The sequence below is a fragment of the Podarcis bocagei genome, assembly GCF_964188305.1.
Source record: "Podarcis bocagei genome assembly, chromosome: 5".
Classification (NCBI taxonomy): domain Eukaryota; kingdom Metazoa; phylum Chordata; class Lepidosauria; order Squamata; family Lacertidae; genus Podarcis; species Podarcis bocagei.
This window is the reverse complement of record NC_138129.1, coordinates 19,805,374-19,829,996: the sequence shown is the minus strand read 5'-3', so window position 1 is coordinate 19,829,996 and position 24,623 is coordinate 19,805,374. Positions and strand designations below refer to the sequence as shown.

The following is a 24,623-nucleotide window of genomic DNA, read 5'->3' as shown; positions in this document are numbered from 1 at the left end:
CAGTCTTCCAGAAATTATTCTGCTGGCTGTCTCCTGTGCACAGAGAATAAAACTGCTTTCCTCCAAAGAAGGATCTTTCCTGGTGTTTTCTTTTACTCTCTCTCTGGATCTGAGGACGCGGGCCAACGATTCCCTGGCATGGACTAGGCTCAGCCTACATCTTGGTTCCCTGACCGGGAATCTGCCCCACCTCAGAGGGCTGGAGAGAGCCAGGCTCAACCTGGTGGACAGCTCAGATCGGTGATTGCAGGCTCCACGCGCGCACCCTACCAATTTGTGGGGGGAACCAGCCACACCGCTCCAGAGCAAGGACCCAGGTCGAGGGAGGAAAGAGGACTGGCCAGGGAAAGGAATCCGCAGCAGAAAACGGTAAGCCCAAGGGAAAGGGCGTGGACGTGGGCCCAAGGGAAAAGAGGGAGGCCTGATCAGCCTCACCTGGTTATGCAGTAGTGTGCAGCCAGGAAGGGAATGGTTATGCAGTAGTGTGCAGCCGGAAGGGAAAAAAAGGGCGTGGCAGTGGTGTGCCACCAGGAAGGTTTGGTAAAAAGGGGAACAGAGGCGTGGCAGTGGTGTGCCACCAGGAAGGTTTGGTAAAAAGGGGAACAGAGGCGTGGCAGTGGTGTGCCACCAAGAAAGTTTGGTAAAAAGGGGAACAGAGGCGTGGCAGTGGTGTGCCACCAGGAAGGTTTGGTAAAAAGGGGAACAGAGGCGTGGCAGTGGTGTGCCACCAGGAAGGTTTGGTAAAAAGGGGAACAGAGGGGAAATTATTTTGGTGTGTTTTTTGTATTGCATGCTGAAATTATTTTGGTGTGTTTTGTGTTACATGTTGAAATTATATTGATGTGTTTTGTATGTTGTATGTTGCATGTCAGATACTTTAGTGACTGAATTGTCAAGTGTGGGCCAGGGCTTAGTGTCCCCTTTGGCCGAGCGATTGTAGGACTGCAGTGTATGAAGTGTGAGAGAATTTTTATTGTGAATAGGAGCGAAGTATCTGGAAGAAATGGGTTCTGGCCAAAGTAAAAGTACCCCTTTGAAATGCTTTTGGAGATTCAAGCTGATGAGAGGGGAGGATGAGGACATTGTGTAAATTAGATTGGCCCACCCCAAAAGAATAAATTGGCCGTCCATCAGGACCCTTGATTTGCAACTCATTAATCCATTATATCAGAACATTTTGAATGACCGTTCTGATCAAATCCCCTACATTTCCACATGGAAGACCAATGTGGAAAAGAACCCCCCTTGGCTGAAGTCATGCTGCCAAAAGGTCTCAGGCAGCCGTATCTGCTCAGTCAGGAAGACAGGAGGACAACCCCCCAGTCCTCCAGGATTTAGAGAAGGAAGAAGATAAAGTTTTAATGCCCCACCGCCTTATGCCCCGGCAACAGCCCTGGCACCACCCCCGCCACAGGGAACAGATGGCCCAGCCCCCAATCCCGTGGACAATGCATTGTTAGACCTGGGCGAAGATGGAGAAAGGGAGGAACGAGAAGAGGATGATGAGGATGAGGCATTTGTAGGAAGATTGATTAAGTTGACAAGTGATGGAAAGATATGAACAGAGGAACAGGCAGAACGTTTGAGAAAGTATGTGGAACCTTATGAGAAGTGGACGTCAGTCCCCATATGTTAAAAACAGCGGGATGTATAGGGGAACAGAGAAGAAAGTGGCAGAAAAAGTGGGGAAAGGCAGCGAAAAGAGTGACCCTCCATAGGGCACATAAAGCACAGGAGAAGGGCGCGGCCAGAGTGATGCCTCTCCATAGAGTGTATGACCCTCCGGCCCCCGCGGGACCTGATGGGGTTGTGCCCAATAGAACTCATACAGTTCAACATGTCCCCTTCTCTAGTGCAAATGTTTGTAATTGGAAGAACCAAAACCCTTCATTTGAAGAAAACCCTGCCAATTTTTAAAACATACAACCCCACTTCTTATGATGTGCAATATTTGATGGGTGCCCTGCTAGCTACAGAGGAGGATAGGCGAATTCATGCTGAAGCCCGAGCACACATGAGAATGCAAGGGACAGAGGAGGCCCCTGAAGCCTACTTAAAGAGGCTGAAGGAAGCCTACTGCCAGTATATCCCTGTGGACCCAGATGAGGCTGCCAATGCCCCTATCATAAAAACTGCCTTTGTAGCCCAAGCGGCGCCCGATATCCACCAAAAAAAAAATGAAGGTTTTTTATGGGCCACACCCTTGAATGGATGCTGGAATTAGCCCAGACCATTTATAATTAGAGGGAAAAAGAGACCCAGAAGAAAAAGAAGAAGTACCAGGCAAAGAAGTTGATGGCCCTGAAGACAGGAAGTCCACCGTTAGGAGAAGAAGAGGAGGGCGAGGCCGCTTAGGAAAGAATCAGTATACCTGAAGGAGTGTCTCCACCCCCATCAGTCTGCCCGGACGCTGAGGTCCAGCGCCGAGGGCCTTCTGGCGGTTCCCTCACTGCGAGAAGCAAAGCTACAGGGAACCAGGCAGAGGGCCTTCTCGGTAGTGGCGCCCGCCCTGTGGAACACCCTTCCGGCAGATGTCAAAGTGATAAACAACTATCTGACATTCAGGAGACATCTTAAGGCAGCCCTGTTCAGGGAAGTTTTTAACGTGTGACATTTTACTGTATTTTTGGTTTTTATGGAAGCCGCCCAGAGTGGCTGGGGAGGCCCAGCCAGATGGGCGGGGTATAAATAATAAATTATTATTATTATTATTATTATTATTATTATTATTATTATTATTATTATTATTATCAGCGTGCCATCTGCCGAAAGGCACCTATTTCTTCTCCCAGGCTAAAATGAGGAAATGTCAGATGCTACTACATCCGCGTTAGAAATTCCAAGTCACCACAGCCCTCAACCCAGCTACCCTATTACCGGTAGGAGAAGGTGAGGAGCCCACGCATGACTGCATTGAAGTAATGAATGAGGTGTATTCTAGCAGGCCTGACCTTAAAGATGAAGCAGATCCCCAATGGCCATCATGGTTTATGAATGGAAGCAGCTTCATTGAGGCTGGACACTGGAAGGCAGGCTATGCAGTGGTAGCCCTGGAAGACCAGGTGATCGAAGCAAAGTTACTTCCACCTGGAACGTCGGCCCAGCTGGCAGAGCTAACTGCGCTTACCAGAGCCCTGAGCCTGGCAAAGGGACAGAAGATAAACATTTATACAGATTCTAAGTATGCATTCCTGACTTTACATGCCCATGGAGCCTTATGGAAAGAAAGAGGTTTGCTTACCTCCAGAGGAAGCCAGGTGGCCCACCCACAAGCCTTATTGAACCTTCTGGATGCTGTATGGGAGCCCGAGGCAGTGGCAGTTATCCATTGTTATGGACACAAGACTGGACCAGGGGAAGTGGCCAGAGGAAACCGATTGGCAGACAGAGTAGCCAAGGAAGCAGCCCGAGAACTGGCCCCCGCCTCGGTTATTGGAGCACTGGTCCCAGAAGAGATTTTAAGCACTACTGACAAGCCAGCTTATACGAAGCAGGAAAGGGACACTGCAGACGCTCAGGGGTTGACGTTGTCCAACGAAGGATGGTACCTTACCCCTGATGACAGGATATGGATTCCAGAGTCCCTTTCTCGGCAGGTTACTCAAAGATACCATGATTCAACCCACATAGGACCAGATGCTACAACCAAGCAGCTGGAAAAATGCTTCTATATAGCCCACCTTTACCAACTGGCAGCCCAGATTTCCAGGAAATGCCTGCTGTGTCAAAAGAATAATCCCAGAGCCGGACCACTGGCTCCCCCAGGGATTCAGCACAGTGGAACTGCACCTATGGAAGATCTTGTCGTGGACTTTACTGAATTACCCCGTTGTGGACTGCACCGCTACCTGCTGGTAGCAGTGTGCACCTACACCGGATGGGTTGAAGCATGGCCCACAAAGACTGAAAAGGCACTTGAAGCAACCAGGTGCCTGCTTAGGGAAATCATCCCTCGCTATGGACTACCAAGGTCCATAGGATCTGACAATGGACCAGCATTTGTTCATGCAGTCCTACAGGGACTGGCTAAAGCGCTCCAGATCAACTGGAAGCTGCATACTGCTTATAGACCCCAGAGTTCTGGAAAAGTAGAGAGAATGAACAGAACTCTAAAGAATCAGCTGTCCAAGCTGACACAGGAGACCGGGTCTAATTGGGTGACCATGTTGCCCTTGGCATTACTCAGGATCCGCAGTCTCCCGTCAAAACGGACCCATTTGTCACCTTTTGAAGTTATGTTTGGGAGACCAGTTCCATATGTTAAAATGTTAACTCCATATGTTAGCCAAGATGTGCAATTGAATAATTATGTACAGTCACTCTCCCGAGTTCTTTCTTATCTCAACAGGTGGACCCAGGCTCGCACCCCATGTGTGTTAACTGAACCGTTCCATCAGTTCGAGCCAGGTGACGAAGTGTGGGTGAAAGACTGGCAGCGAGCCCCCCTACAGCCCTGCTGGAGGGGACCCTACACTGTGCTACTCTCTACCCCTACTGCTGTGAAGGTTGCCGGCATCACCCCGTGGGTCCACCATATTCGAGTGAAGAAAGCCATTTCAGACTGGACAGTAACACCAGATCCAGAGAATTCCCTTCGGCTGACCATCTCCAGACGCCCGGTAGACAACCGCCCTGCTGATATCACTCCGGAGGCTGATATCTCCACGCACGGCTGAAGAATTGGATGGGAGGGGCGCCCGCGGGCAGCGTCCCCAACGTAGAAACTTGCTCTCCAGCAAATTCAGAGGCACCAATCGGACTTTTGGTATTGGGCCCGGAACCCCTTGATATAGTCACCCCAAGTGTCAGGCCATTGCAGGGGTGGACATATTCCTGTGGGTGCATGCTGATATATGAAGAGGGAGGAGCCCCTTTTGGGTATAATATCTTGAAGAGACAACACGAGAGCCCAGTCCACCCACAAGGGATTGTAGGAAAATTGCTTCATATAGTAGGTGCCTCAGCAGAGAAGTGGAGAGGCACCCCTGAGGCCCGGCAAATAATTGAATACGAGTATCAGTGGGCCCTTCAGCTGTAAAAGAAAACTAGAAATGAACCCCGAGTATTGGTGGAAGGAACCATGGAAGGATTGGGTTTGGTGGGTAGGAGTGATATGTCCCGCCCTTGTCATATGGATGCTCGTAGTATTTCTGTTGGCACGAGCGCCATAGGTTTTGTGGAAGGAAGCGATCCCCCTCCATCCCCTTGATGATCCTTCTCCTATTTATGATGGGAGAATCTATTCCCAAGGCCGAATGCTTCCAGGTCTTAAATCGTAATAGCATTTTCCCCACACAGGAAATGAGAAAACAGGGGGCTCAGAGTCCCTATAACAAGTGGCTTCAATTGGCAGAAATAGTAGCCCATGAAACAAATAAAACTGCTTGTTTAGTTTGTACCCTTGGACCCTTAGATGGAGGAGGAGGAATGCCCATGCTCCCCATACCCCTCAATCGTTCTCAGATCCAATATACATATAGTCCATCCCGCCCAACTCCTTATTGGAACCATTCAGCTCCTTTACGAGTTTATAGGGTCTCTGGATGGTTCTGTATTAATCAAACCCGAAATGCCGTCTACAACTATACGAGGTTTATAGGACGGTCATCATGTAACTGTACATGTAGTAGTCCTTTGGACATCTCTGAATGTGGCGGGGCTTGTACCAACCTTGCACTCATGGTGGGAAGTTCTCGAGCCAGCTGGACCTCTTCTCAGCGCGGCAGTAATATTTATTGGATTTGTGGAACAAAAGCTTATCACATCTATCCACAAAATGGATATGGTGTCTGCTTTCCAGCATTTCTTGTACCTCCAATGTGGATACCCTCTTCCCCATCCCATCGTACCCGCCGCTTTGCTGATATCTCCAACATCGCGGGGGGTAGTAAACAAACCTGGGGAAAGGACGAATGGCCACCTGAGCGGATAATCGCCCACTATGATCCTGCCTCCTGGAACCCCGATGAGCTAGTAGCAGGCGCCAGAGAGCCCATTTACAATCTCAATCGAATCATCAGGCTCCAGGCAGTGGTAGAAATTGTGGCCAATGCCACAGCCACCGCCCTCCGCCTTGTTGCCACCCAGCTAGATGAAACCCGAACGGCTATTCTCCAATTGCGTTTGGGAATGGACTTCATTTTAGCTAAGCAAGGAGGTTTTTGTGCTGCCCTGAACCTGACAGGTGGAGCATGTTGCTTCAACATTTCAGACCATGGCGAGGCTATCCGTGATCTGGCAGCAAGAATTGAAAAGGTAGCACATGTCCCTGTACAAACCTGGGAGGGCTGGGATATGTCTTGGTTGGACGGCATCTTCCCAGGTGGATGGATGGGGAGAATATTTACTATGGTGATAGGTCCAATAATGCTTCTATTGCTTTTCTGCTTCTGTATGCCCTGCTTGATGCAATGTATGCAAAATATGATGGAGAAGATGATGTCTCGCATGATGGGACCTCGCGTGCTTGCTTTCATGAGAGATTATAGACCCCTACCCCAGAACGAACCTAAGTATTAGGTTGTTCATAAGAAGAGGAGGGAGGGAAGGGAGAGGGAAGGGTTGCTTTCTATATGCTTTCTAAGAAGGATCTTCTATACCTTGGATCTAAGTCAATTTCTGAGCTAGAAATAACTTCTTCACCTGCAGAATAGGCCCCTCGCTTTTTTTACTTTAGGAATGCAAGATAAAAAAAGACACATACGGAGGAGACGGGAGGAAGGGATGCAAGACGCCTGTATAGGGAACAATAGGAGGGCTGTTTAGAGGGCTATAGACATGCTAAAAATAAGTTGAAAACTTTCCAGTTGATTGGGGAGTTTCTGGAGGGCGTGGGGAGGAGGGAGAGAGCCTACTCAAGGTATAAGAAAGTCTGCAGAGGCGTATTTTTTGGGCAGTCAGTCTTCCAGAAATTATTCTGCTGGCTGTCTCCTGTGCACAGAGAATAAAACTGCTTTCCTCCAAAGAAGGATCTTTCCTGGTGTTTTCTTTTACTCTCTCTCTGGATCTGAGGACGCGGGCCAACGATTCCCTGGCATGGACTAGGCTCAGCCTACATTACTGCTGGGATAGGTGTGTCGCTAGAGCATGAGACTTTTGATCTCAGGGTTGTGGGTTCGAGCCCTACATTGGGCAAAAGACTCCTGCATTGCAGGGGGTTGGACTAGATGACCCCTGTAGTCCCTTTTGATTCTATGATTCTAAATTTAGTTTTCCAAGCATATCTGGCCTTACATTTTTTTTTTTTTAGGTACCATGTTAACCCCAATGAACTCAAGTTCTGATCAAGCGCTGACTAGGTTCAAAGTAAACTAAAGTCAACCTTTTTCATCTCAGCTTCCTAAACATCAGTTCAGATATGAAGTACTATAGCCAGGGCACTATCTTAAAGGTGAGGGAGTTGGATCACATACTGTCATTATGAGACATGGCTGGGGGAACGAGGTTCTAAGGCTTATACAGTGGTACCTCGGGTTAAGTACTTAATTCGTTCCGGAGGTCCGTACTTAACCTGAAATTGTTCTTAACCTGAAGCACCACTTTAGCTAATGGGGCCTCCTGCTGCCGCCGCGCCACCGGAGCCCGATTTCTGCTCTTATCCTGAAGCAAAGTTCTTAACCTGAAGCACTATTTCTGGGTTAGCGGAGACTGTAACCTGAAGCGTATGTAACCTGAAGCGTATGTAACCTGAGGTACCACTGTAGTTAAAAAATGGTTCAACTCTTGAAACTTGGCAATGTAATAAAAGCAAGCTTGGTGGATGGCCCATGCCAAATTTGGGGTAGAAAGGATAATAAATTACTTGTTTTAAGCAAGCTAAACATTTGATGAGACTGGCATACTGACAGATGCTGTGCATTTTTCTTCCATAGAGTTTTCTGAGGTATTTTTTTCTGGAAATATTTCTCCATTTGCATTGTGCCTTTTGGGAAATAGTTTGTTGTGTTAGGTCGAGAACATATTTAGTGTGTGCTTTTGCCTAATATTCGCGTAACGAATCTGTACTCTTTGGAGGAAGCTTAGGCCTGCCCTGTGGAACTACCATCAGATGTCAAGGAAATAAACAACTATCTGACTTTTAGAAGACACCTGAAGGCAGCCCTGTTTAGGGAATTATTTAATTTTTGATGTTTTATTGTGTTTTTAATATTCTGTTGGGAGCCGCCCAGAGTGGCTGGGAAAACCTAGCCAGATGGGCTGGGTGTAAATAATAATAAATTATTGTTGTTATTGTTGTTGTTGTTATTGCTTCATAGCTCCCTGATTAACAATTTAAACTGCAATTAAAACTATTAATATTCAATTAACCAAAAATGGTATTTCTTGCTGGGTACTTGTAAAATGGGGTGGTAGATTCAATGGCATTGGCTACATGTGCCTATTCCAGTGAACAGACAAGTCTTAAGATGTAGGTCCCATCACACTACTGTTTTTTTATTTGGTAGATTTATGTCCTGCTTTTGGCCTGGAGTCTGAAAAACAACCAACCAACATTTACAAAGCACAACAGATGCACCAGGAAATACAGTCTTGCAACAGCAAGCTTCATTTTCTCTTGCATTCACCACTATACACAAACATAACAGATTTGGTTGTAGTTTTATCCCTGCTCCCCCAATTTGGGAGTACCTGTGGGCCTGCTATATTTTCCAGAAGAGAACCTAACCATTCATGGATAGATAATTTGCAATTCTATATAGCCTGAACTCTGGAGCTTCATTTCCATATTCCTTTCATGTATACTTTGAATTACAAATAACCAAACTCTCTTGAAGTGCAGAGGTATACTGCATAAAAAAAATTACTGCCGGGGATCAGAGTGTACTTTTTGTTTTGTTTTTCCACAAACAGTTCACATTAGGATTCTATTAATGTTAGCAGTAATCTAAATATGGAGAAGTGTACAGCCAGGAAGACATTACTGCACTAGCTGTATTCAGATAAGTATGCACTGTTGTATTTAGCCGCAAAAAATCTTATGTAGGTGCACCCATGAAAAATAGGCCACACTGTACGTGTCCATATCGAAGTGCTTCTGAAGTTTTTTGCATATCTCGTCCCAAACGAACATTATTTGTTAAAAAATTCTGCCTTGCCTTTGCATAAAAATGCTCAAGGAAGCTAAAGTCCAGCCATAATTCCCAGAGAGTGGTAGTAATTTTCCAAAGGAGTGCAATTATGAATTACATAATGTGGTTCAGGCCCTACCTAAAGGTCCAAATCAAAAGTTTAGCGCCAGGAGTGTGTTTTTTTGGACCTCTAGCAGTTGTGCCACAGGGCATTTTATGTTGCTTAACATCCATATGAAGCTGTTGAGAATAGTTATTAAGAGATTTGTGGTCAGGTGCCATCAATATGCTGATAAAATAAAGGCAGCTCTATTTCTCCACAACATTTGAATTACAGGAGGCTGTGCAGGCCCTGGACCAGGGGATGCTGGGAAATTAACTAGGCTTGAATCCTGGCAAAATGGAAGTTTTAGGGGCAAGTGGTTCTTGTGTCTGAGAAACTGGCCAATTTCCCACCCTGGATGGGGCAGCACTCCCTCTGAAGGATCCCCCACAGCCTGGGGACTTGCATGGGGGTTTTCGCTTGGGAACCACACTGCAAGGGATGTTGTCAGCTCCATGTTCAGTGTTTGGGGAAACTAGAGCTGGCAAAGTGGTTGTTTGTCGCCTCCAGTCCATTGACAAGGACAGGAGAAACAAGGCAGCAGTGTGACTGTTTCGCTTTGCTGCAGTTGCTTGCAAAATGTAGTTTTGTTTCTCCCCTCTGTGCCATAAGAAGCAAGGCTGCTTAGCGCTGGATTGGGTCCATGAGAGGCAGAACCACACCCAGCACTAAGTAGGACCTGCCTTCCTCACATCAGCTCCTGTGGCAGGGGTGAGATCCTGCTTGGTCCAAATGCACCTAATTTAAATACATGGTGGGGCAGACTGAATGGTATTTTCTGTTGCTCTGCCTTATGCACATGGAGAAGAGCAAATGCACTTGATCCACCTTCAGCTTCCCTGGGATGCAATGTGCAAATGTGGTCTACGTGCATAAAATCTAACATGCATAGGCCCATTCCCCCCCCCCCAGCAGACATGTGAATCTTTAAACAATAAATATCATGTTAAAGAAGTATGCAAAGGCCTGGAAACGATGCCTTATGAGGAACGGCTAAGGGAGCTGGGCATGTTTAGCCTGGAGAAGAGGAGGTTAAGGGGTGATATGATAGCCATGTTCAAATATATAAAAGGATGTCACATAGAGGAGGGAGAAAGGTTGCTTTCTGCTGCTCCAGAGAAGCGGACACGGAGCAATGGATCCAAACTACAAGAAAGAAGATTCTACCTAAACATTAGGAAGAACTTCCTGACAGTAAGAGCTGTTCGACAGTGGAATTTGCTGCCAAGGAGTGTGGTGGAGTCTCCTTCTTTGGAGGTCTTTAAGCAGAGACTTGACAACCATATGTTAGGAGTGCTCTGATGGTGTTTCCTGCTTGGCAGGGGGTTGGACTCGATGGCCCTTGTGGTCTATTCCAACTCTATGATTCTATGATTCTATGAAATAGCTTACTCCATTCAGAGGAGGTGCTCATCCCACACATACCCAAAATTTAAACACAATTTAAATGGAATGGGTTTATTTTTGAATAGCAAACATTACACAGTGATCATTATTCACATTTAATAAATAATGCCGCCCGAATTATATGTACTGTATTGTTTTTCTTCAAATCAGAAATTAGCAATGATTTTCTATATATAGCCACAAGAAAACTTAGCTAGATTCCACTATCCCATATAAAAATAATTTCTTCAGTCCAATGCAAAGGTATATGGAATGCTAGGAAGATTCTCTTTAATAAATTATGTGGTTGCAAACAAAGTCAACAGTCCCTTTACAAAAGAAACTATTTCATTGCCTCCTAATTTAGATTCGCCATAGACTCTGTCCACAAATGATATAGGTACCTATTAAAAAAACAAAACACAAAATTATTTTAGTTTTTTAGTTTTAACATAACAAGTTCAAGAAGTAATAGAAAGAAAAAAAGGGCCACTTCAGCTCCATCTAGCATGCAGACTTGAGAACAAAAAGACATCAGTGAGGGATACACCCCCAAAGGGAGGGAGTTACACAGATCTGGTGGCACTGCAGAGGGGGTCCTATCTCGCATCAGCACCCAATGAGCCGTATTTGCAGATGTCAATGTCTGGGTGAGCAGATATGGGGAGAGGCCCTCTTTCAGCTTTGTAAGTTAAAGTCGAGGTCTTGAATTGGGCATGGCTGCAAACAGTCTGGCAAAAATATTATTAAAACTCTTTGTTCAAAACGCAGGGTATAAATCTTTTAAACAAAGGGAAAAGAAGAGACAAAATTCTGTTCGGCTTTCTTTTCAGCATCCCCATCTATGTGGTGGTGGGTTTTCCATATTGCAGCAAAATTCATCACCATCTCAACAGTATTTAAAATTGTGATATACCTGCAATTAGTGTTATACTTCCAAGGGATACATACTTGGGCTACAATCCTACATCTACACACACACACACACACACACACACAATCACACACACACTAGCCTCAGACAACAATCTTGTAGCACCTTAAAGACTAGCACACTTTATTCTAGCATGAGGCATGAAGTGTAATTCTCAGTTGCCGGTATATATGGTTGTAAATAGTGGGACAAGGGGGAAACAAAATGCAAAAAGTACAAATACTGGCAATTCAATTGAGAGCCAATATATGCACAATAAGTAGAGTGACCCTTTACAAAAGCAGTGCCAGGTGTTATCTGGAAGTAACACAATACTTCCACTGAATGCAGGAAATATTCAATGATAAACGTGCATAGGATCACACTGTTAGGGGAATTAGCAGTCCTATGAACAGAATACTAGGCTTGATCTGGAGAAGCATGTGAATTCATATGGCCCTGAGAAAGTTACTACCTCTCATCCTCAGCGCCTTATCTGTAATTTGGAAACAATACTAACCTACCTCACAGAGTTGCTGTGAGAACAAGAGAGGCAAATGGTTACTGTATGTGTTAAATAAGATTACCAGTAAGCCTAACATGCATTTTATTTTTCTAGCAAACATATTGAAGTGCTGCTCCTTTAATAACTGTTGCACATGGTTCTAATTCAGTAGCTATTCATTTAAATATAGTAAACACTGATTTGAATTCTTTAGAATGCCAGCTATTTTCACTATACTGAAGCAGGAACTTTAACATTCCAGTGTGTAAGACTATATGTTAAATAATACCCAAGGGGCCGAAGTCAGACGGTGGAATCCACAGAAAGTCTGGCTAGGTACTCTCAGTTGGCATACTGAACTAGAAATCAGCTGGCAGGCAGAAATGGAAAAAACCACGCTTCCCACACACATGCCGCTCTGCCAAACATGAGTTGTTGCATCTCTAGGCAATAGTTTCTTCTGCCAATGGAGAGCCAAAGGCAGAGGCTTGTCTAGTACATTTTCAGTTGCTTCACTGACAACAAGGGCACAGTCTTGAGACAGAATTGCTAAAGAATCTGGGACTCCTACTGGAGGCTCTTGCCAGTGCAGGAAAAAGCAGCTTGGAATGTAGTGGAATGAGACAGTCTAGAACGCTTATGCTAAAAAATAATCTCATAAAACATGTTTATTTTCTTAGCAGTCTTGTACCTGTTTGGGAATCCTAAGAAACCAAAAAAGCAGTACAATTTTGAAATCAGTGATTAAAATCAGTGCAGTTCTGAAAGGTTCAGTCTACTATCTTGATTCAAAATGTTATCTAAGCATAGATAAAAACCTGCTCCTTGATGTCAGGAACCAGCATGCAAAATTTGGTTACATAGGATGAGATTCAACTGCCCTGTTCTGCTACTGGAAGCCAGTGCAAGGACTCCCATTAGCGCAATGGGGTTCCCCTGTTCCCTCTCGTACCCCACGCCTCCCCCAAATCCATACTGGAGGATTGGGAGAATGCCCAGAACAACATACTTGGGGAGCCAAGGGGTGATCATTCCATAGGGCAAAGCAGAAATGGAAGGAATGATTTCCTTAGCACTACAACTGAATTTCGCCCAGTAACTTAAGAGATGTCCAAATGCATAGTGAACAAACAACTTTCCAAAATACAGAGCAGAATCTACAACAAAGGCAGGCCACCATGTTTGTGTGAGGGTGCCAAGAAGAGATTTTCATCTGCAAAAGAAGCACCCACACCTGCTGTTGTTTAAAGCTTGTTAAAATAAGTAATGACTGTTGAAGTTAGGTACATATTAGGTAGACATTTGTTAATTAGGGATTTCCAGTGTACTATGGCATAGATAGGGATTAACTTTTATCCCTAATTCATTAATAGCAATTAAGTTGACAGTCCAAGTCTAAATAGTTGCTGGAAGGTTGGAGAGAACTAACTCGTAGTTGCATAGTGTCTGTATAACTGATCTGAATTAGGGGTTATGACTGGAGATCATTGGATTATTGGCTCAATTCAATACATTTTTGTGAACACATGGAACTCAAGCGGGTACCTATCTCAGTACAGGATGTTAAACAAATTAAATATTCACATTTTTAACAGCAATTACCACAAGCCTACATTTGTACTTTGCTGACTGTCAAGCTCCTCACAGCATTACATAATTTGTGTAATTTCTGTCACAATATTAGATTTAGTAGTTCTCAGGCTTATTACACCTCCTGGGCCATTTTGCAGCTGTTAGCCAATTATTATTCTATTATCCGTCAGGTAAATTTATAATATTTAAAATGTAGTGTTTGTGATTTAACATTCTTTACCTCTCCAACAGAGAAACCCAGCTGTCTGGCCCGGACAATCATTTCCATTTGGAAAACATATCCTTTCGAGACGCATTTCTCCATCAGTTTTTGTAAAACATCTTTTCTATATAACCTACAGAGAAAGTACATAAAATCAAAACCTCTTGAAATATTTCCGTTATACAAACACTCCACAATTGCAGTCTTTACTCCCAAAATTAAACAAGTTTTACCATTTCAATCCATGTCTGACGTTATTATCCATTTCAAATTGACCATTAATTTTATTGCTCATCTTTGAAAGCTGAATGCAACTTTAGAAGCAACACACCTGAAGCTGCCTGTTAAGTCAGATGCACCTGGCCGCAGTAGAACTTGAGTGAGGAAGTTGGCGCCTCGGCTGCCAAGAAAGATAAGGAGTTTTGGTAAACATTCAGAATCCAATGCTGAAAAATCACACACTGTTCTATAGATGGGATTTCATTATAATAACATTGGCCTACAAATGCATAATTTGGAAGAGTTTGCTAATTCACATCAAGCCAAGAAAAGAAGCATGTAGAACAAAAAAGATTTATCTATCCCAGTTTGTAAATTGTTTATATATTGCCAAACACAACCAGGAGAATTACAAGAATAAAAGATCAAATCTCTGCCCACAGGTTTACTATCTATAAAGTAGGACGGGGGGGGGGGGGGATGCTATTACTCTACGACCAAGCAAGAATAAAAGACTAATCTGGAACAGTACAAAAGGAGGAGGAGGAGAGTTAATAACAGAACTCAGAATCCTCCTGTGTGGCTTTTTCTATCACAGACCTTGAATGATGGAAGAAGAAGCTACTAACCTGATCAATTTTCGTTTCAAATCCCACCCATGCACACCTCCATTTCCTTTATATCGCGTTCCAGACACAATGTCAAAGTTACCTTCTTTCTGTGTTCTATGTAAACATTTGAGAAGAAGAGGGAAACACAATTACATTAACAAAAATCTATTAACTTCCAGTAATCTAGGTCCGATTTAATACAATAAATTCAGCTTAAGGAAGGCACCAAGTTGAGAAGGGGAGAAAAAGGGTCCATTTGTGACTGGCAGGTCTAGGCTGTAGTAAAAGGGAGTAATTTCAACTGGGAAACTAATCCCTTTTAATTCTTCCCATCTTAGTTTTGCCAGTTTGAGGACCAGACAAAAAGCAATAATTTCTTTGTTTTACTATGCCTCCTCCAGTCCCTCACTGTTTTAAGCACACAAAACACTTGTTTCCATAAAAACAGTGGAGAAAAAGGGGTGGAGAGCAAGACTCAATAAATACTACATGAAATGTAATTACTTTCATTTTCTAAGCGATCACTATCAGTTTCTGCTTCTTCATATGTATCAAACGATGACAAGTTTGAGGTCAAGTCAAGAGGACAGAAAAGACAGAAACAGATCCACCAACTACATCAACAAAAGGAAGCCCATAAGCAAAGAAAACCCTGAATTCTCCCTTCTCTTGTGACAACGGCAGTGCCCCCTAGAGGCAAAAACGATTCTTGCTCTTGCATTTGAGAGTTGTGCTCTAAGTGTACAGGAATCCGATACTGTTCATAGTTTTACATAAAAGTTTACCTGTTGCATAGTTTTTAGAAATCATTCTGGGGGAGTATGCTTATGAAAACCTAGTCTTAAAAACTTTATTCACTATTCTGGAGGAAAATATTTCATAACCCATTATTTTTCAGAAAAACTCAAAAGCATAGGCAGAATATGTTCCTCCACCACCACAATTTCAATAGGTTTTTTTGTGGGCTTTCACATCTCTGTGCTGCTATCCTTGTGAAGTTTGGCAGGAATCTGACCTTGCTGCAAACATTAACCAATTCTGGTCAAAAATTAAAGTTTAGACTTCTTTTCTGATTTCTTTCATTGTTCAACCTATTGCCCATTGCTAATGTACCACATCCCCTTCATGGATCACTGCCTTGCCGTGGCGAAGGGGCTTGAAGAACTCAGAGAAGCTATGAACTATGCCGAGCAGGGCACCCAAGATGAACAGGTCATAGTGGAGAGTTTTGACCAAACGTGATCCACCTGGAAGAGGAACTGGCAAGCCACTCCAGTATCCCTGCCAAGAAAACTCCATGGACACGACTAAACAACTAAACAACAACAAAAAATTTCTGCCTGAAACCCTAGAGAACTGTTGCCAGTCAGTGCAGATTATACTGAGCTAGTTGGAGAAATAGTTTGACTTGGTATAAGGCAGCTTCCTATGCACCTGGGCAATAAATGTCAAGGTCTGACTGAAATATTTAAAAAATACTAAAAATATTAAAAATACTACCCACCTGATGAACTCTGGAATGAATTTTGGCTGAAAACACAAGAGAGAGATATGGGAAAATGAAAATATACCCCAGCTCAATACAAGTTAAATAAAGAAAACTTTATAAAAGGCTAAAGAAATGTATGCACAGATACAATGGAAACACTTACATGGTGTGAGAGGTCAGCATCCATAATAATAATGAAGTTTCCTGTGGCATGCTTCATTCCATGAATGTAAGCAGTCCCTGGTGTAAACGATACAAAGGCAAGATCTGTCACCCACATTCAGAATCATGTACGTGAGCTGTCAGCTACAAGGCTGATTCAGTTTCTCTTTAAAGTCAACATATGGAATAAAAAAATGCCCTACATTTTTACTGAATGGCTGCTTGATCAATCTGCTATCCCACTCTAGCCTGTCCCGGGCAACAGTTAGTCACACATGAATGAATTTCAAGCGGGTACTACAACCCCAAAGTGTAGTGTATAAATGGGGATAAACAGCGTACAGTGGTGCCTCGCAAGATGAAAAGAATTCGTTCCGCGAGTCTTTTCGTCTTGCGATATTTTTCGTCTTGCGAAGCACGGTCCGTTGCAACTGCGCCTCGTCAAGCGGCTTTTAAAAAAAAGCGCAAGACGTTTTCGTCTTGCGAAGCAAGCCCATAGGGAAATTCGTCTAGCGAAACAACGCAAAACTGAAAAACCCTTTCGTCTAGCGAGTTTTTCGTCTTGCGAGGCATTCGTCTTGCGGGGCACCACTTTAATTTCATGGTTAGAGAAAATTGTGTAGGTTCAGCTTATTATTTAACTGGAGTTGTGATATGTTGGACGCTGTTGAAAACCAACAAATTTGCCTTCTTACCCCCAGAAAGGTACATATGTTAGTTTTTTCCAAGTTTCCCACACACACGCTAACCAACAGAGTTAAAGGTATGATTAAACTTATGCTTTTGAAAATGGTAAACTGCCCTGGGAGTTCAAGGTCAGAATATAAAACTTGTAAATCCTCAAATTAATGAATACTTACCCAATCCAAGTTTCTTTGCTCTGGGTCTTAAAAGCTGTAAAATATCAGTGGAGGAAATGATTAACTAATTAATTGCATTAAATGATCCATGATTGTAGGTTTTTTATTATTTCAGCTAAATATTAACATTAACACAGTTGCTCTTCTCTCAATTAGGGCTGCTACACTTCCATATTTACAGAGCAACCTGCCTTTAACATTTGGATTACACAGACATTAATTCAGATCAAAACAGTTACAGAATATAGAGCTGTAGACCAAGTTTAGAATGGTCTGCTGAAGATGGGAAATAGAGCCAAAGCTGGCTGAATCAGCTGTGCGTGGTGCTTTGTAGTCCTGACTTTGGGTCTTTGAGATCATTGCGATGTCAGGTGACTGACAGATGGTCAGCCACCCACTTGTTGATTTCAGCCCAAAGAGCCAAAAAAGTCCCCCTCCCTTAGCGTAAAGTATGGCTCACCACCAAGCACTTCGAAATAAGGGAGGCTTGACTAGCAGGGTTAGAGCATACACCTGCCATACATCCATGCTCTCTTAGGCGCTCACATAAAAACTTCAGGGGCTTAGTGCAAGTAAGTTTGCTCATTATCAGAAATACGTATTGCATTTTTTAAAAATCATGCATTTCCAATTTTTCTTAGCAACGCTTCATCAAGAGGTATTCAGCAGCATATATACCTTTAAGGACTTAATTCTGCAAATATGAGTGGGCACAGTATCAAATGGATGAAAATGTATTGGATAATATCCAACGGAGTCGCAATCAGAGTCGAACCCATTGCAATTAATGGACAAGTAGAGTCCACTGATTTCAGTGGATCTACTCAGACTACAACCAACATTGAATAGCACCCACTGTATATGCAGCTGAAGAAGCATTGCTAACACTGCACCTGGATCCCCTGTTGCAGTGCTGAACATGACAAACTTTTCTGTGTGTGTCACAATGCAAAAATTATGGGGAAAGTGATATCTGGTAGATTTCTCACAGATAGCTATTAGAGCATCCTATGAGGTCAAGTGATGACAACTCTAAGAATTAGCACAACTTTATAAAGTGAAAATTAAAACTGCATCCAAATATGCTAATTCAGGAAATTGCAAACAACTCCCAATGTTGCTACCCATGCTATCAACCTGAATAAACTGGTAAACAATTCAGTGTTAAAAGAACGAACAACCCATGCATCCCTTAATGCTAATAATATTATTAAGCATCTTGTGTTGTAACAGCAAACAAGTCAAGGCAAAAAATAAACATATGACTCACAATCTTATCAGATCCATAAATCTTTATCAACTGTTCAGCAACTTCCTGTGTCCCATCAGGACTTCCATCATCTATTACTATAATTTCGAAATCATTTCCACTGAAAAAATAGAGAATTACATTTTAAAGCCAGGTTCAAATGTTAAAGTATATAAAGTATTATGAAAGGGGGTAGGGGAACAGAGAGAAATAGCCAATGGTTCCTCATCAAACTTAAATGGTGTTATTAATTCTATTACAATGCACTCTCCTTTCAAAATGGAACTGAAATGCTTCATAGTGCCCTTGCTCCAAGTAAATACCGCAGAGTAACGGCAGGGTTTGCACTGTTGGCCAATGCTGGTTATTCGTTTCATGGGTCACAGTTGCCTCAGGCATTTGCCTGATTCAGAAACTGAATGATTAGAATCCTAGAAGTGGAAGGGACCCCAAGGGTCATCTAATTCAACCCCCGCAATGCCTAATCTCAACTAAAGCATCTATGACAGATGGCCATCCATCATCTGCTTAAAAACCTCCAAAGGAGGAGAGTCCATCACCTCCTAAGGGAAGCAGTTCTTAATGTCAAAAAGTTCTTCCTGATGTTTAAATGGAATCTCATTTATTGTAACTTGAATCCATTGGTTCAAGTTCTAGCCCCCAGAGCAGGAGAAAACAAGCTTGCTCCATCTTCCATGGGACAGCCCTTTAGATATTTCAAGATGGCTATTGTATCTCCTCTCAGCCTCTTCTTTGGGCTAAACATCCCCAGTTCCTTCAACTGTTCCTCATTAAGGATTGGTTTCCAGACCCCTGATCATTTTGGTCACTCTCCTCTGCACGTTTCAGCTTGTCAATAACCTTCTTAAACTGTGGTGACCAGAACTGGACACAGTACTGGCCTGACCAAGGCAGAATAGAGTGGTACTAATACTTTCCTTGACCTGGACGCTATACTTCTGTTGATGAAGCCTAGAACAGCATTAGCTTTTAGTGTGTGTTGCTGCATCACAATGCAGCTAAGCCTGTGGTCTACCAAGACCCCTAGATCCTTTTCACAAATACTACTGGCAAAGAGTAGTATTTCGCAAATACTGCTCCAGGTGTCCCATTCAAGAGATCTGGCCCTTAAAACCAGCATTCCAAATAAGTAAGTTACTACTCCATAAATAAAGCTATCAGATTGGATTTTGGCTCTTGATCAATAAGCAATAATGTGCTTACAGCTGGTGAAAAATCATGTTTCAGGAGAAGTTGCTGGCAATCTACACACCGCTTGCTCTGTCTGTGAAAACAGGCTGAAAATTTTCACCACAGGCAAGAATCCAAAGACTGCTTAATGAAAACCTACAAAATCTACACTCTGACACTTACTCACTTACAGTTACAGATAGGTAGCCGTGTTGGTCTGCCATAGTCAAAATAAAAAATTCCTTCCAGTAGCACCTTAAAGACCAACTAAGTTAGTTCTTGGTATGAGCTTTCGTGTGCATGCACACTTCTTCAGATACCACTTACAGGTACACATAAACCGGTCTATAGATTGCCTTGAGACAGTGGTTTAGAAGGTGATTAATAAATTTATTTTCATAATAATATAGGAATGTCCCTGGAAAATCACCATCCAGTTTACATGCAGATGGGGGGAAATAATGTTTAGGTTTCACTCCTATCCTAGACACACTTGCTTGGAAGGAAATCTCACTTGGATACGAATGAAAGTTTGCTTCCAAGTAAACATGCATAGGCTTGTGCTGCCAGGCTTTAATCCTATACACACGCTCCCCTAAGTGTGAAAACCCCATTGGACAACAGTGAGGTTTACCTGCAAAGTCCTAGCTTTTCTAAAACAACAGACAAAAGTCATGTCTAAACATATTCTATGGGGGCGTAATGGGTCTGACGCATCCTTAAAAACCTAGTTATATGGTGGAGCCTGAAACAAACGAAGCAGATACAGTACATCTTTTACCCCTGGAAGTTAAGCAGACCCAACACCATCATGCCCTTACTTCGGGGTACATATACCACGGATTCACAACCCCCAACACCTTTAAAACGGCCTCGGGAGAAAAGCTTATCCCCACGATACGGAGGATTCTAATTCGCAACGGCGACGATGGGAAACGGAACGGGGTTCTGGAAGATGGGGCTAGTTATTCCAGATTAACTAACGCGGAGTACAGGAACGGGGCGGATTTTTCCGGGGGGAGCTCGTTAGCGCTAGGGGCTTTTTTTGTATGTAGTTAAGTCGCTGAAACGAAACAAGTCCCCTCCCCTCAGTCACCTCTGCTCGAAACTCCTCACCAGCAGCCACACAATGAGCGGCAGGTTCTCGCGCTCGTTGTAGGTGGGCAGCAGCACCGAGTACTTGTCCCGGGAGGCGGCCATGATGGTGGCGGCGGCGGCGGCGGAGGAGGCGGAGGCCTGGCAAGGGCCGAGCCGACGTCGCCTGCGTGCCAACCGGCCTCCTCAGCACCGAAGAGCCGCGGAAGCGGAAGAGGCGAGGCCTCCCTCCGCTCCCTCCCTCACAAACAACCGCGGCTCGCCGCTGAGGCGTTTCTACTCCGTGAGGTGCTGAGGTAAATCATGGCGGCGGGAAAGCGCGCTGAGGGGAGCGTGCTGGGAGGCGGCGGCGAGTCCCAGGAGTCGGAGGCGCCAGGCCCTCTTCTCCCGCTGAGCCGGCTGGATATCCGGCGCTACTCCCGGCAGCTGGTTCTCCCGGAGCTGGGCGTGAGCGGCCAGCTGCGGCTGTCGGGCTCCTCGGTGCTGGTGGTGGGCTGCGGAGGGCTGGGCTGCCCGGTGGCTCAGTACCTGGCGGCGGCGGGCGTGGGGCGCTTGGGCCTGGTGGACCCGGACGTGGTGGAGCTGGACAACCTCCACAGGCAGGTGCTGCACCGGGAGAGCCGCCTGGGCACCCCGAAAGCGCGCTCGGCGGCCTCGGCGCTGGGGGAGCTCAACTCCCGGGTGCGCTGCGTGCCTTACGAGCTGGCCCTGTCGCCCAGCAACGCCCTGCAGCTGGTCCGAGACCACGACGTGGTGGCCGACTGCTCGGACAACGTGCCCACCCGATACCTGGTCAACGACGCCTGCGTCCTGGCCGGGAAGCCCCTGGTCTCCGCCAGCGCCCTCAGGCTCGAAGGGCAGCTGGCGGTGTACAACCACCGAGGGGGCCCCTGCTACCGCTGCCTCTTCCCCAAGCCGCCCCCTCCGGAGACGGTCACCAACTGCGCCGACGGAGGGGTCCTGGGGGTCGTGCCTGGCATCCTGGGTACCCTCCAGGCCTTGGAAGTGATCAAGATCGCCTCTGGCATGGGTGCCACGTGCCACGGGTCCATGCTGCTCTTCGACGCCCTGGAAGGCAGGTTCCGCCACATCAAGCTGAGGCCCAGGGACCCCAGGTGTGCCGTGTGCGGGGACCACCCCACGGTGACCGCCCTCCAGGACTACGAGGAGTTTTGCGGGTCGTCGGCAACAGACAAGTGCCGGGCGCTGCACCTGTTGAGTGGCGAGGAGAGGGTGTCCGTGGAAGAGTACAAAAGGGTCCTGGACAGCCGGGCTCCTCACGTGCTGGTGGACGTGCGCCCGCCGGTGGAAGTGGACATCTGCCGCCTGCCGCATTCCCTCCACGTGCCCTTAAGTAAGCTGGAAGGAGGAGACGAAGGATCCTTGAAGTCCTTGCAGGAGAGGATACATGAAGCGAGGCAAGGGGCGGACGACAGCACGGCTCTCCCCCTTTACGTGGTCTGCAAATTGGGAAATGACTCTCAGAAGGCTGTGCGAATATTGCAGGGGTTGTCTCAGAATGGACTTGGTCCCATTTCTGTCAAGGATATCAGGGGAGGGCTGATGGCGTGGGCTAGCAAAATCGACGAAGAGTTCCCCCAGTATTGATGTTTTCTAAGAGCGATAGTGTTTTGTTTTTATTCAAGTGTTTCATTGATCACTCTCGTGGCTGAAAATATTTGTAATACTCCTGCAGAAGACTTTTTGGAATATGTGAAATTTCTTTTTTAGGAAAAAAAGTTATTATTATTATTATAAAAGACAAATGTGTGTGCGTGTCAATTTGTTAAAAAGTCGTATGGGGTTCTAGCCAATGCTAGTCATGGTCAGAGGAGACCCAATGCAATTAATGGACATCACTAACTTAGGCCTTTTACTTTTAATGGATCTACTGATGAGAAAATCTTAGATGCAACTAACATCGTTTCAGAAGAATTGCTTCCTTAATAAGCTAGTTTATTTACATCTTTATTTTTGAATCTCTAATACGTTTCCTTTTACTAGTATTGATGCTTGTCTCAAGCTGCGACAAAAGCCACATCAAGACATATATCAGGTTCCATTTATGTATCGTCTAATACTCTTGAGAGCATTGAACATCACTGATCCAGTGAACTTTGAAAATGGCAGTCTCCCCTTCACTTTTCTTTATCATCTCCCTTGTGTGACTTTAGTAATTATTTTGCTTAACAAAGCTGAGAGAGCACTCTTCAGCTTCCTCATGTATTCCTTCTTCCCCTCTTTGCTGCCCCCCACTATATCAGTTTGGATGCCATTTGCTGCCTCTGCATCTTGGAGAATATTTGCTCCTGAGTCCTGTTGGGTGTATGGGGTTTACATCTTGCACACATACTTTGCTTTATCCCACACACCATTGCTGGGAACTTTTGTTATCTAGCACTTCATTGCTTCCTTTAGCTCCAAAGTCTCCATCTTTTCTTTATGACCTACTTGGTTGTGAGCAATAAAATAATGTGAGAGAGGCATTCCTAAATAACTTGGAGGAAGACATTTATATAACCTGTAACTTGAGGTTTCCCCCCTCATAGCTGTTTTAACCCGACTAGTAGTGGATTTCGGAAAGAGCAATTTTCTGTACAAGAAGAAGATGGTGTCTGTTGTGTAGTATAGTATTCATCTTCATGCCTGTACTTCTGTACTGGTGTACAAATTTCCTCTGGCATGAAGTTCAAAGCTCATATGTTTACTCAACTAACAGATCTTGGGAGAATGCTAACAAAACATGTACTTCCTCAGTTCTGTAAAATAAATACATAAATCAAAAATAATTTGGCACACTGAACATATAAATGTATTCACAAGCATTTGCGTTGCTTTTTTCTGTGTTCAGAATTCATGATGTCAAACAGATCTTGGAGATTTGGGACAGAAAATAGGGTGAAACAGCTGTGCAATAAAGGTCACAATAGGAGGGAGATTGAGAGCCATGTGATTATTGATAGTTGAACAGATACTGTCCACACTCCCCCCACCCCAAATATTTCTTTGCAGACACAGGCGTTAGATATATTAATATGAAAGCTGGAGTTTGGGGAGTCCCTCTCACTTCAGTTGTTGCTTGATATAAAATTTATTATTCCCAAATAATCTTTTTTAAAGTATCTGATTATGAGTTTAAATAGTGACCTTTTACACAGAGAGAACTTTACACCTTGGTCACAGTAATTCTTGAGGCAGCTGTCAATATGAAAACATGCCATAATCATTAGAATACTACCATAAAATTTAAACAGAAAAGCATATCTAGTCTTTTAGATTGAAGTACTGAGCACCATGCATGCTAATGGCACTGTGTCTCCTGTTAAACACAGTATTCCTATACTGTTCTTGTCCACTTTTCATACGTTTACTAGCTATGACTGTGATCCTGTTTCTTTCCAAATGAAATGAAATGGGGCTACTTTTTGCAGGGTGGAGTGCATGTGTACTAGAAATTCAAATCTTTTCTGGATACTTTAGAGCAGGGGTTTTCAACCCTTTTGAGTTCACAGCTCCCTTGAACAACTACATTCTTTCTGCGGCACCCCTGTGGGGCTCAGGAGCTGGCAGCCCCTCACCCTTTTTCAAACAACCTCCCTTGTGGAGTGTTCCCTCAGCCTCAATCTTCTATCTCCTTGGGAGTCTTCCAGGCAACTGCCACAGCCACCCCTGGTCTCTGAACCGCCTCAGCTCCTGGCAACCCAGCCCCAAAGGCACCATTTGCCTGGGGAGCTTGTAGCCAGGACTGCTGCAACAAACAGCTGTGCAAGTCTTTGAAAGGCAGGGATGGGGGAGGGCATCAGAGGAGGGAGGGAAGGAAAGAGCAACAGAGGCCAGTGTTGCCTGCAGCACCCCTGACCATCATTCAAGGCAGCCCAGGGTGCCACGGCACACTGGTTGAAAACCACTGCTTTAGAGAACAAGATAGTGGTATTTAGCCAAGCTATGGGAGATTAGGGGAAAATACAAAGTGATAT

At 44.6% G+C, this 24,623-nt stretch overlaps 2 protein-coding genes across 2 annotated transcripts; one reads left to right on the top strand and one right to left on the bottom strand.

Annotated features, from left to right (window-relative positions):
* Window positions 1-10,613: 10,613 nt before the first annotated feature.
* On the bottom strand, window positions 10,614-20,781 carry DPM1 (dolichyl-phosphate mannosyltransferase subunit 1, catalytic). Its single transcript, XM_081196716.1, has 9 exons — window positions 20,648-20,781; window positions 18,382-18,481; window positions 17,112-17,145; window positions 16,253-16,329; window positions 16,105-16,130; window positions 14,619-14,714; window positions 14,102-14,170; window positions 13,789-13,903; window positions 10,614-10,961 (listed from the first exon to the last, which is right to left on the bottom strand). The coding sequence occupies exons 1-9, from the start codon at window positions 20,749-20,751 to the stop codon at window positions 10,857-10,859; spliced, it is 726 nt and encodes a 241-aa protein (XP_081052842.1). The 5' UTR covers window positions 20,752-20,781; the 3' UTR covers window positions 10,614-10,856.
* Window positions 20,782-20,949: 168 nt separating this feature from the next.
* Window positions 20,950-23,435, top strand: MOCS3 (molybdenum cofactor synthesis 3; the record flags this gene model as incomplete). Its single annotated transcript, XM_081196476.1, has 1 exon — window positions 20,950-23,435. The coding sequence occupies one exon, from the start codon at window positions 20,950-20,952 to the stop codon at window positions 22,252-22,254; it is 1,305 nt and encodes a 434-aa protein (XP_081052602.1). The 3' UTR covers window positions 22,255-23,435.
* Window positions 23,436-24,623: the final 1,188 nt, after the last annotated feature.

What these genes read in the sequence shown, in the direction of transcription:
- DPM1 (XM_081196716.1), bottom strand. Translation starts at nt 20,751, where the DNA reads ATGGCCGCCTCCCGGGACAAGTACTCGGTGCTGCTGCCCACCTACAAC. An exon ending in TTCATTCCAGAGTTCATCAG is followed by an intron (nt 14,715 to 16,104) that starts GTGGGTAGTATT and finishes ATGTTTACATAG; the next exon opens with AACACAGAAAGAAGGTAACT. An exon ending in TGGGTTTCTCTGTTGGAGAG is followed by an intron (nt 10,962 to 13,788) that starts GTAAAGAATGTT and finishes TTTTTTTAATAG; the next exon opens with GTACCTATATCATTTGTGGA.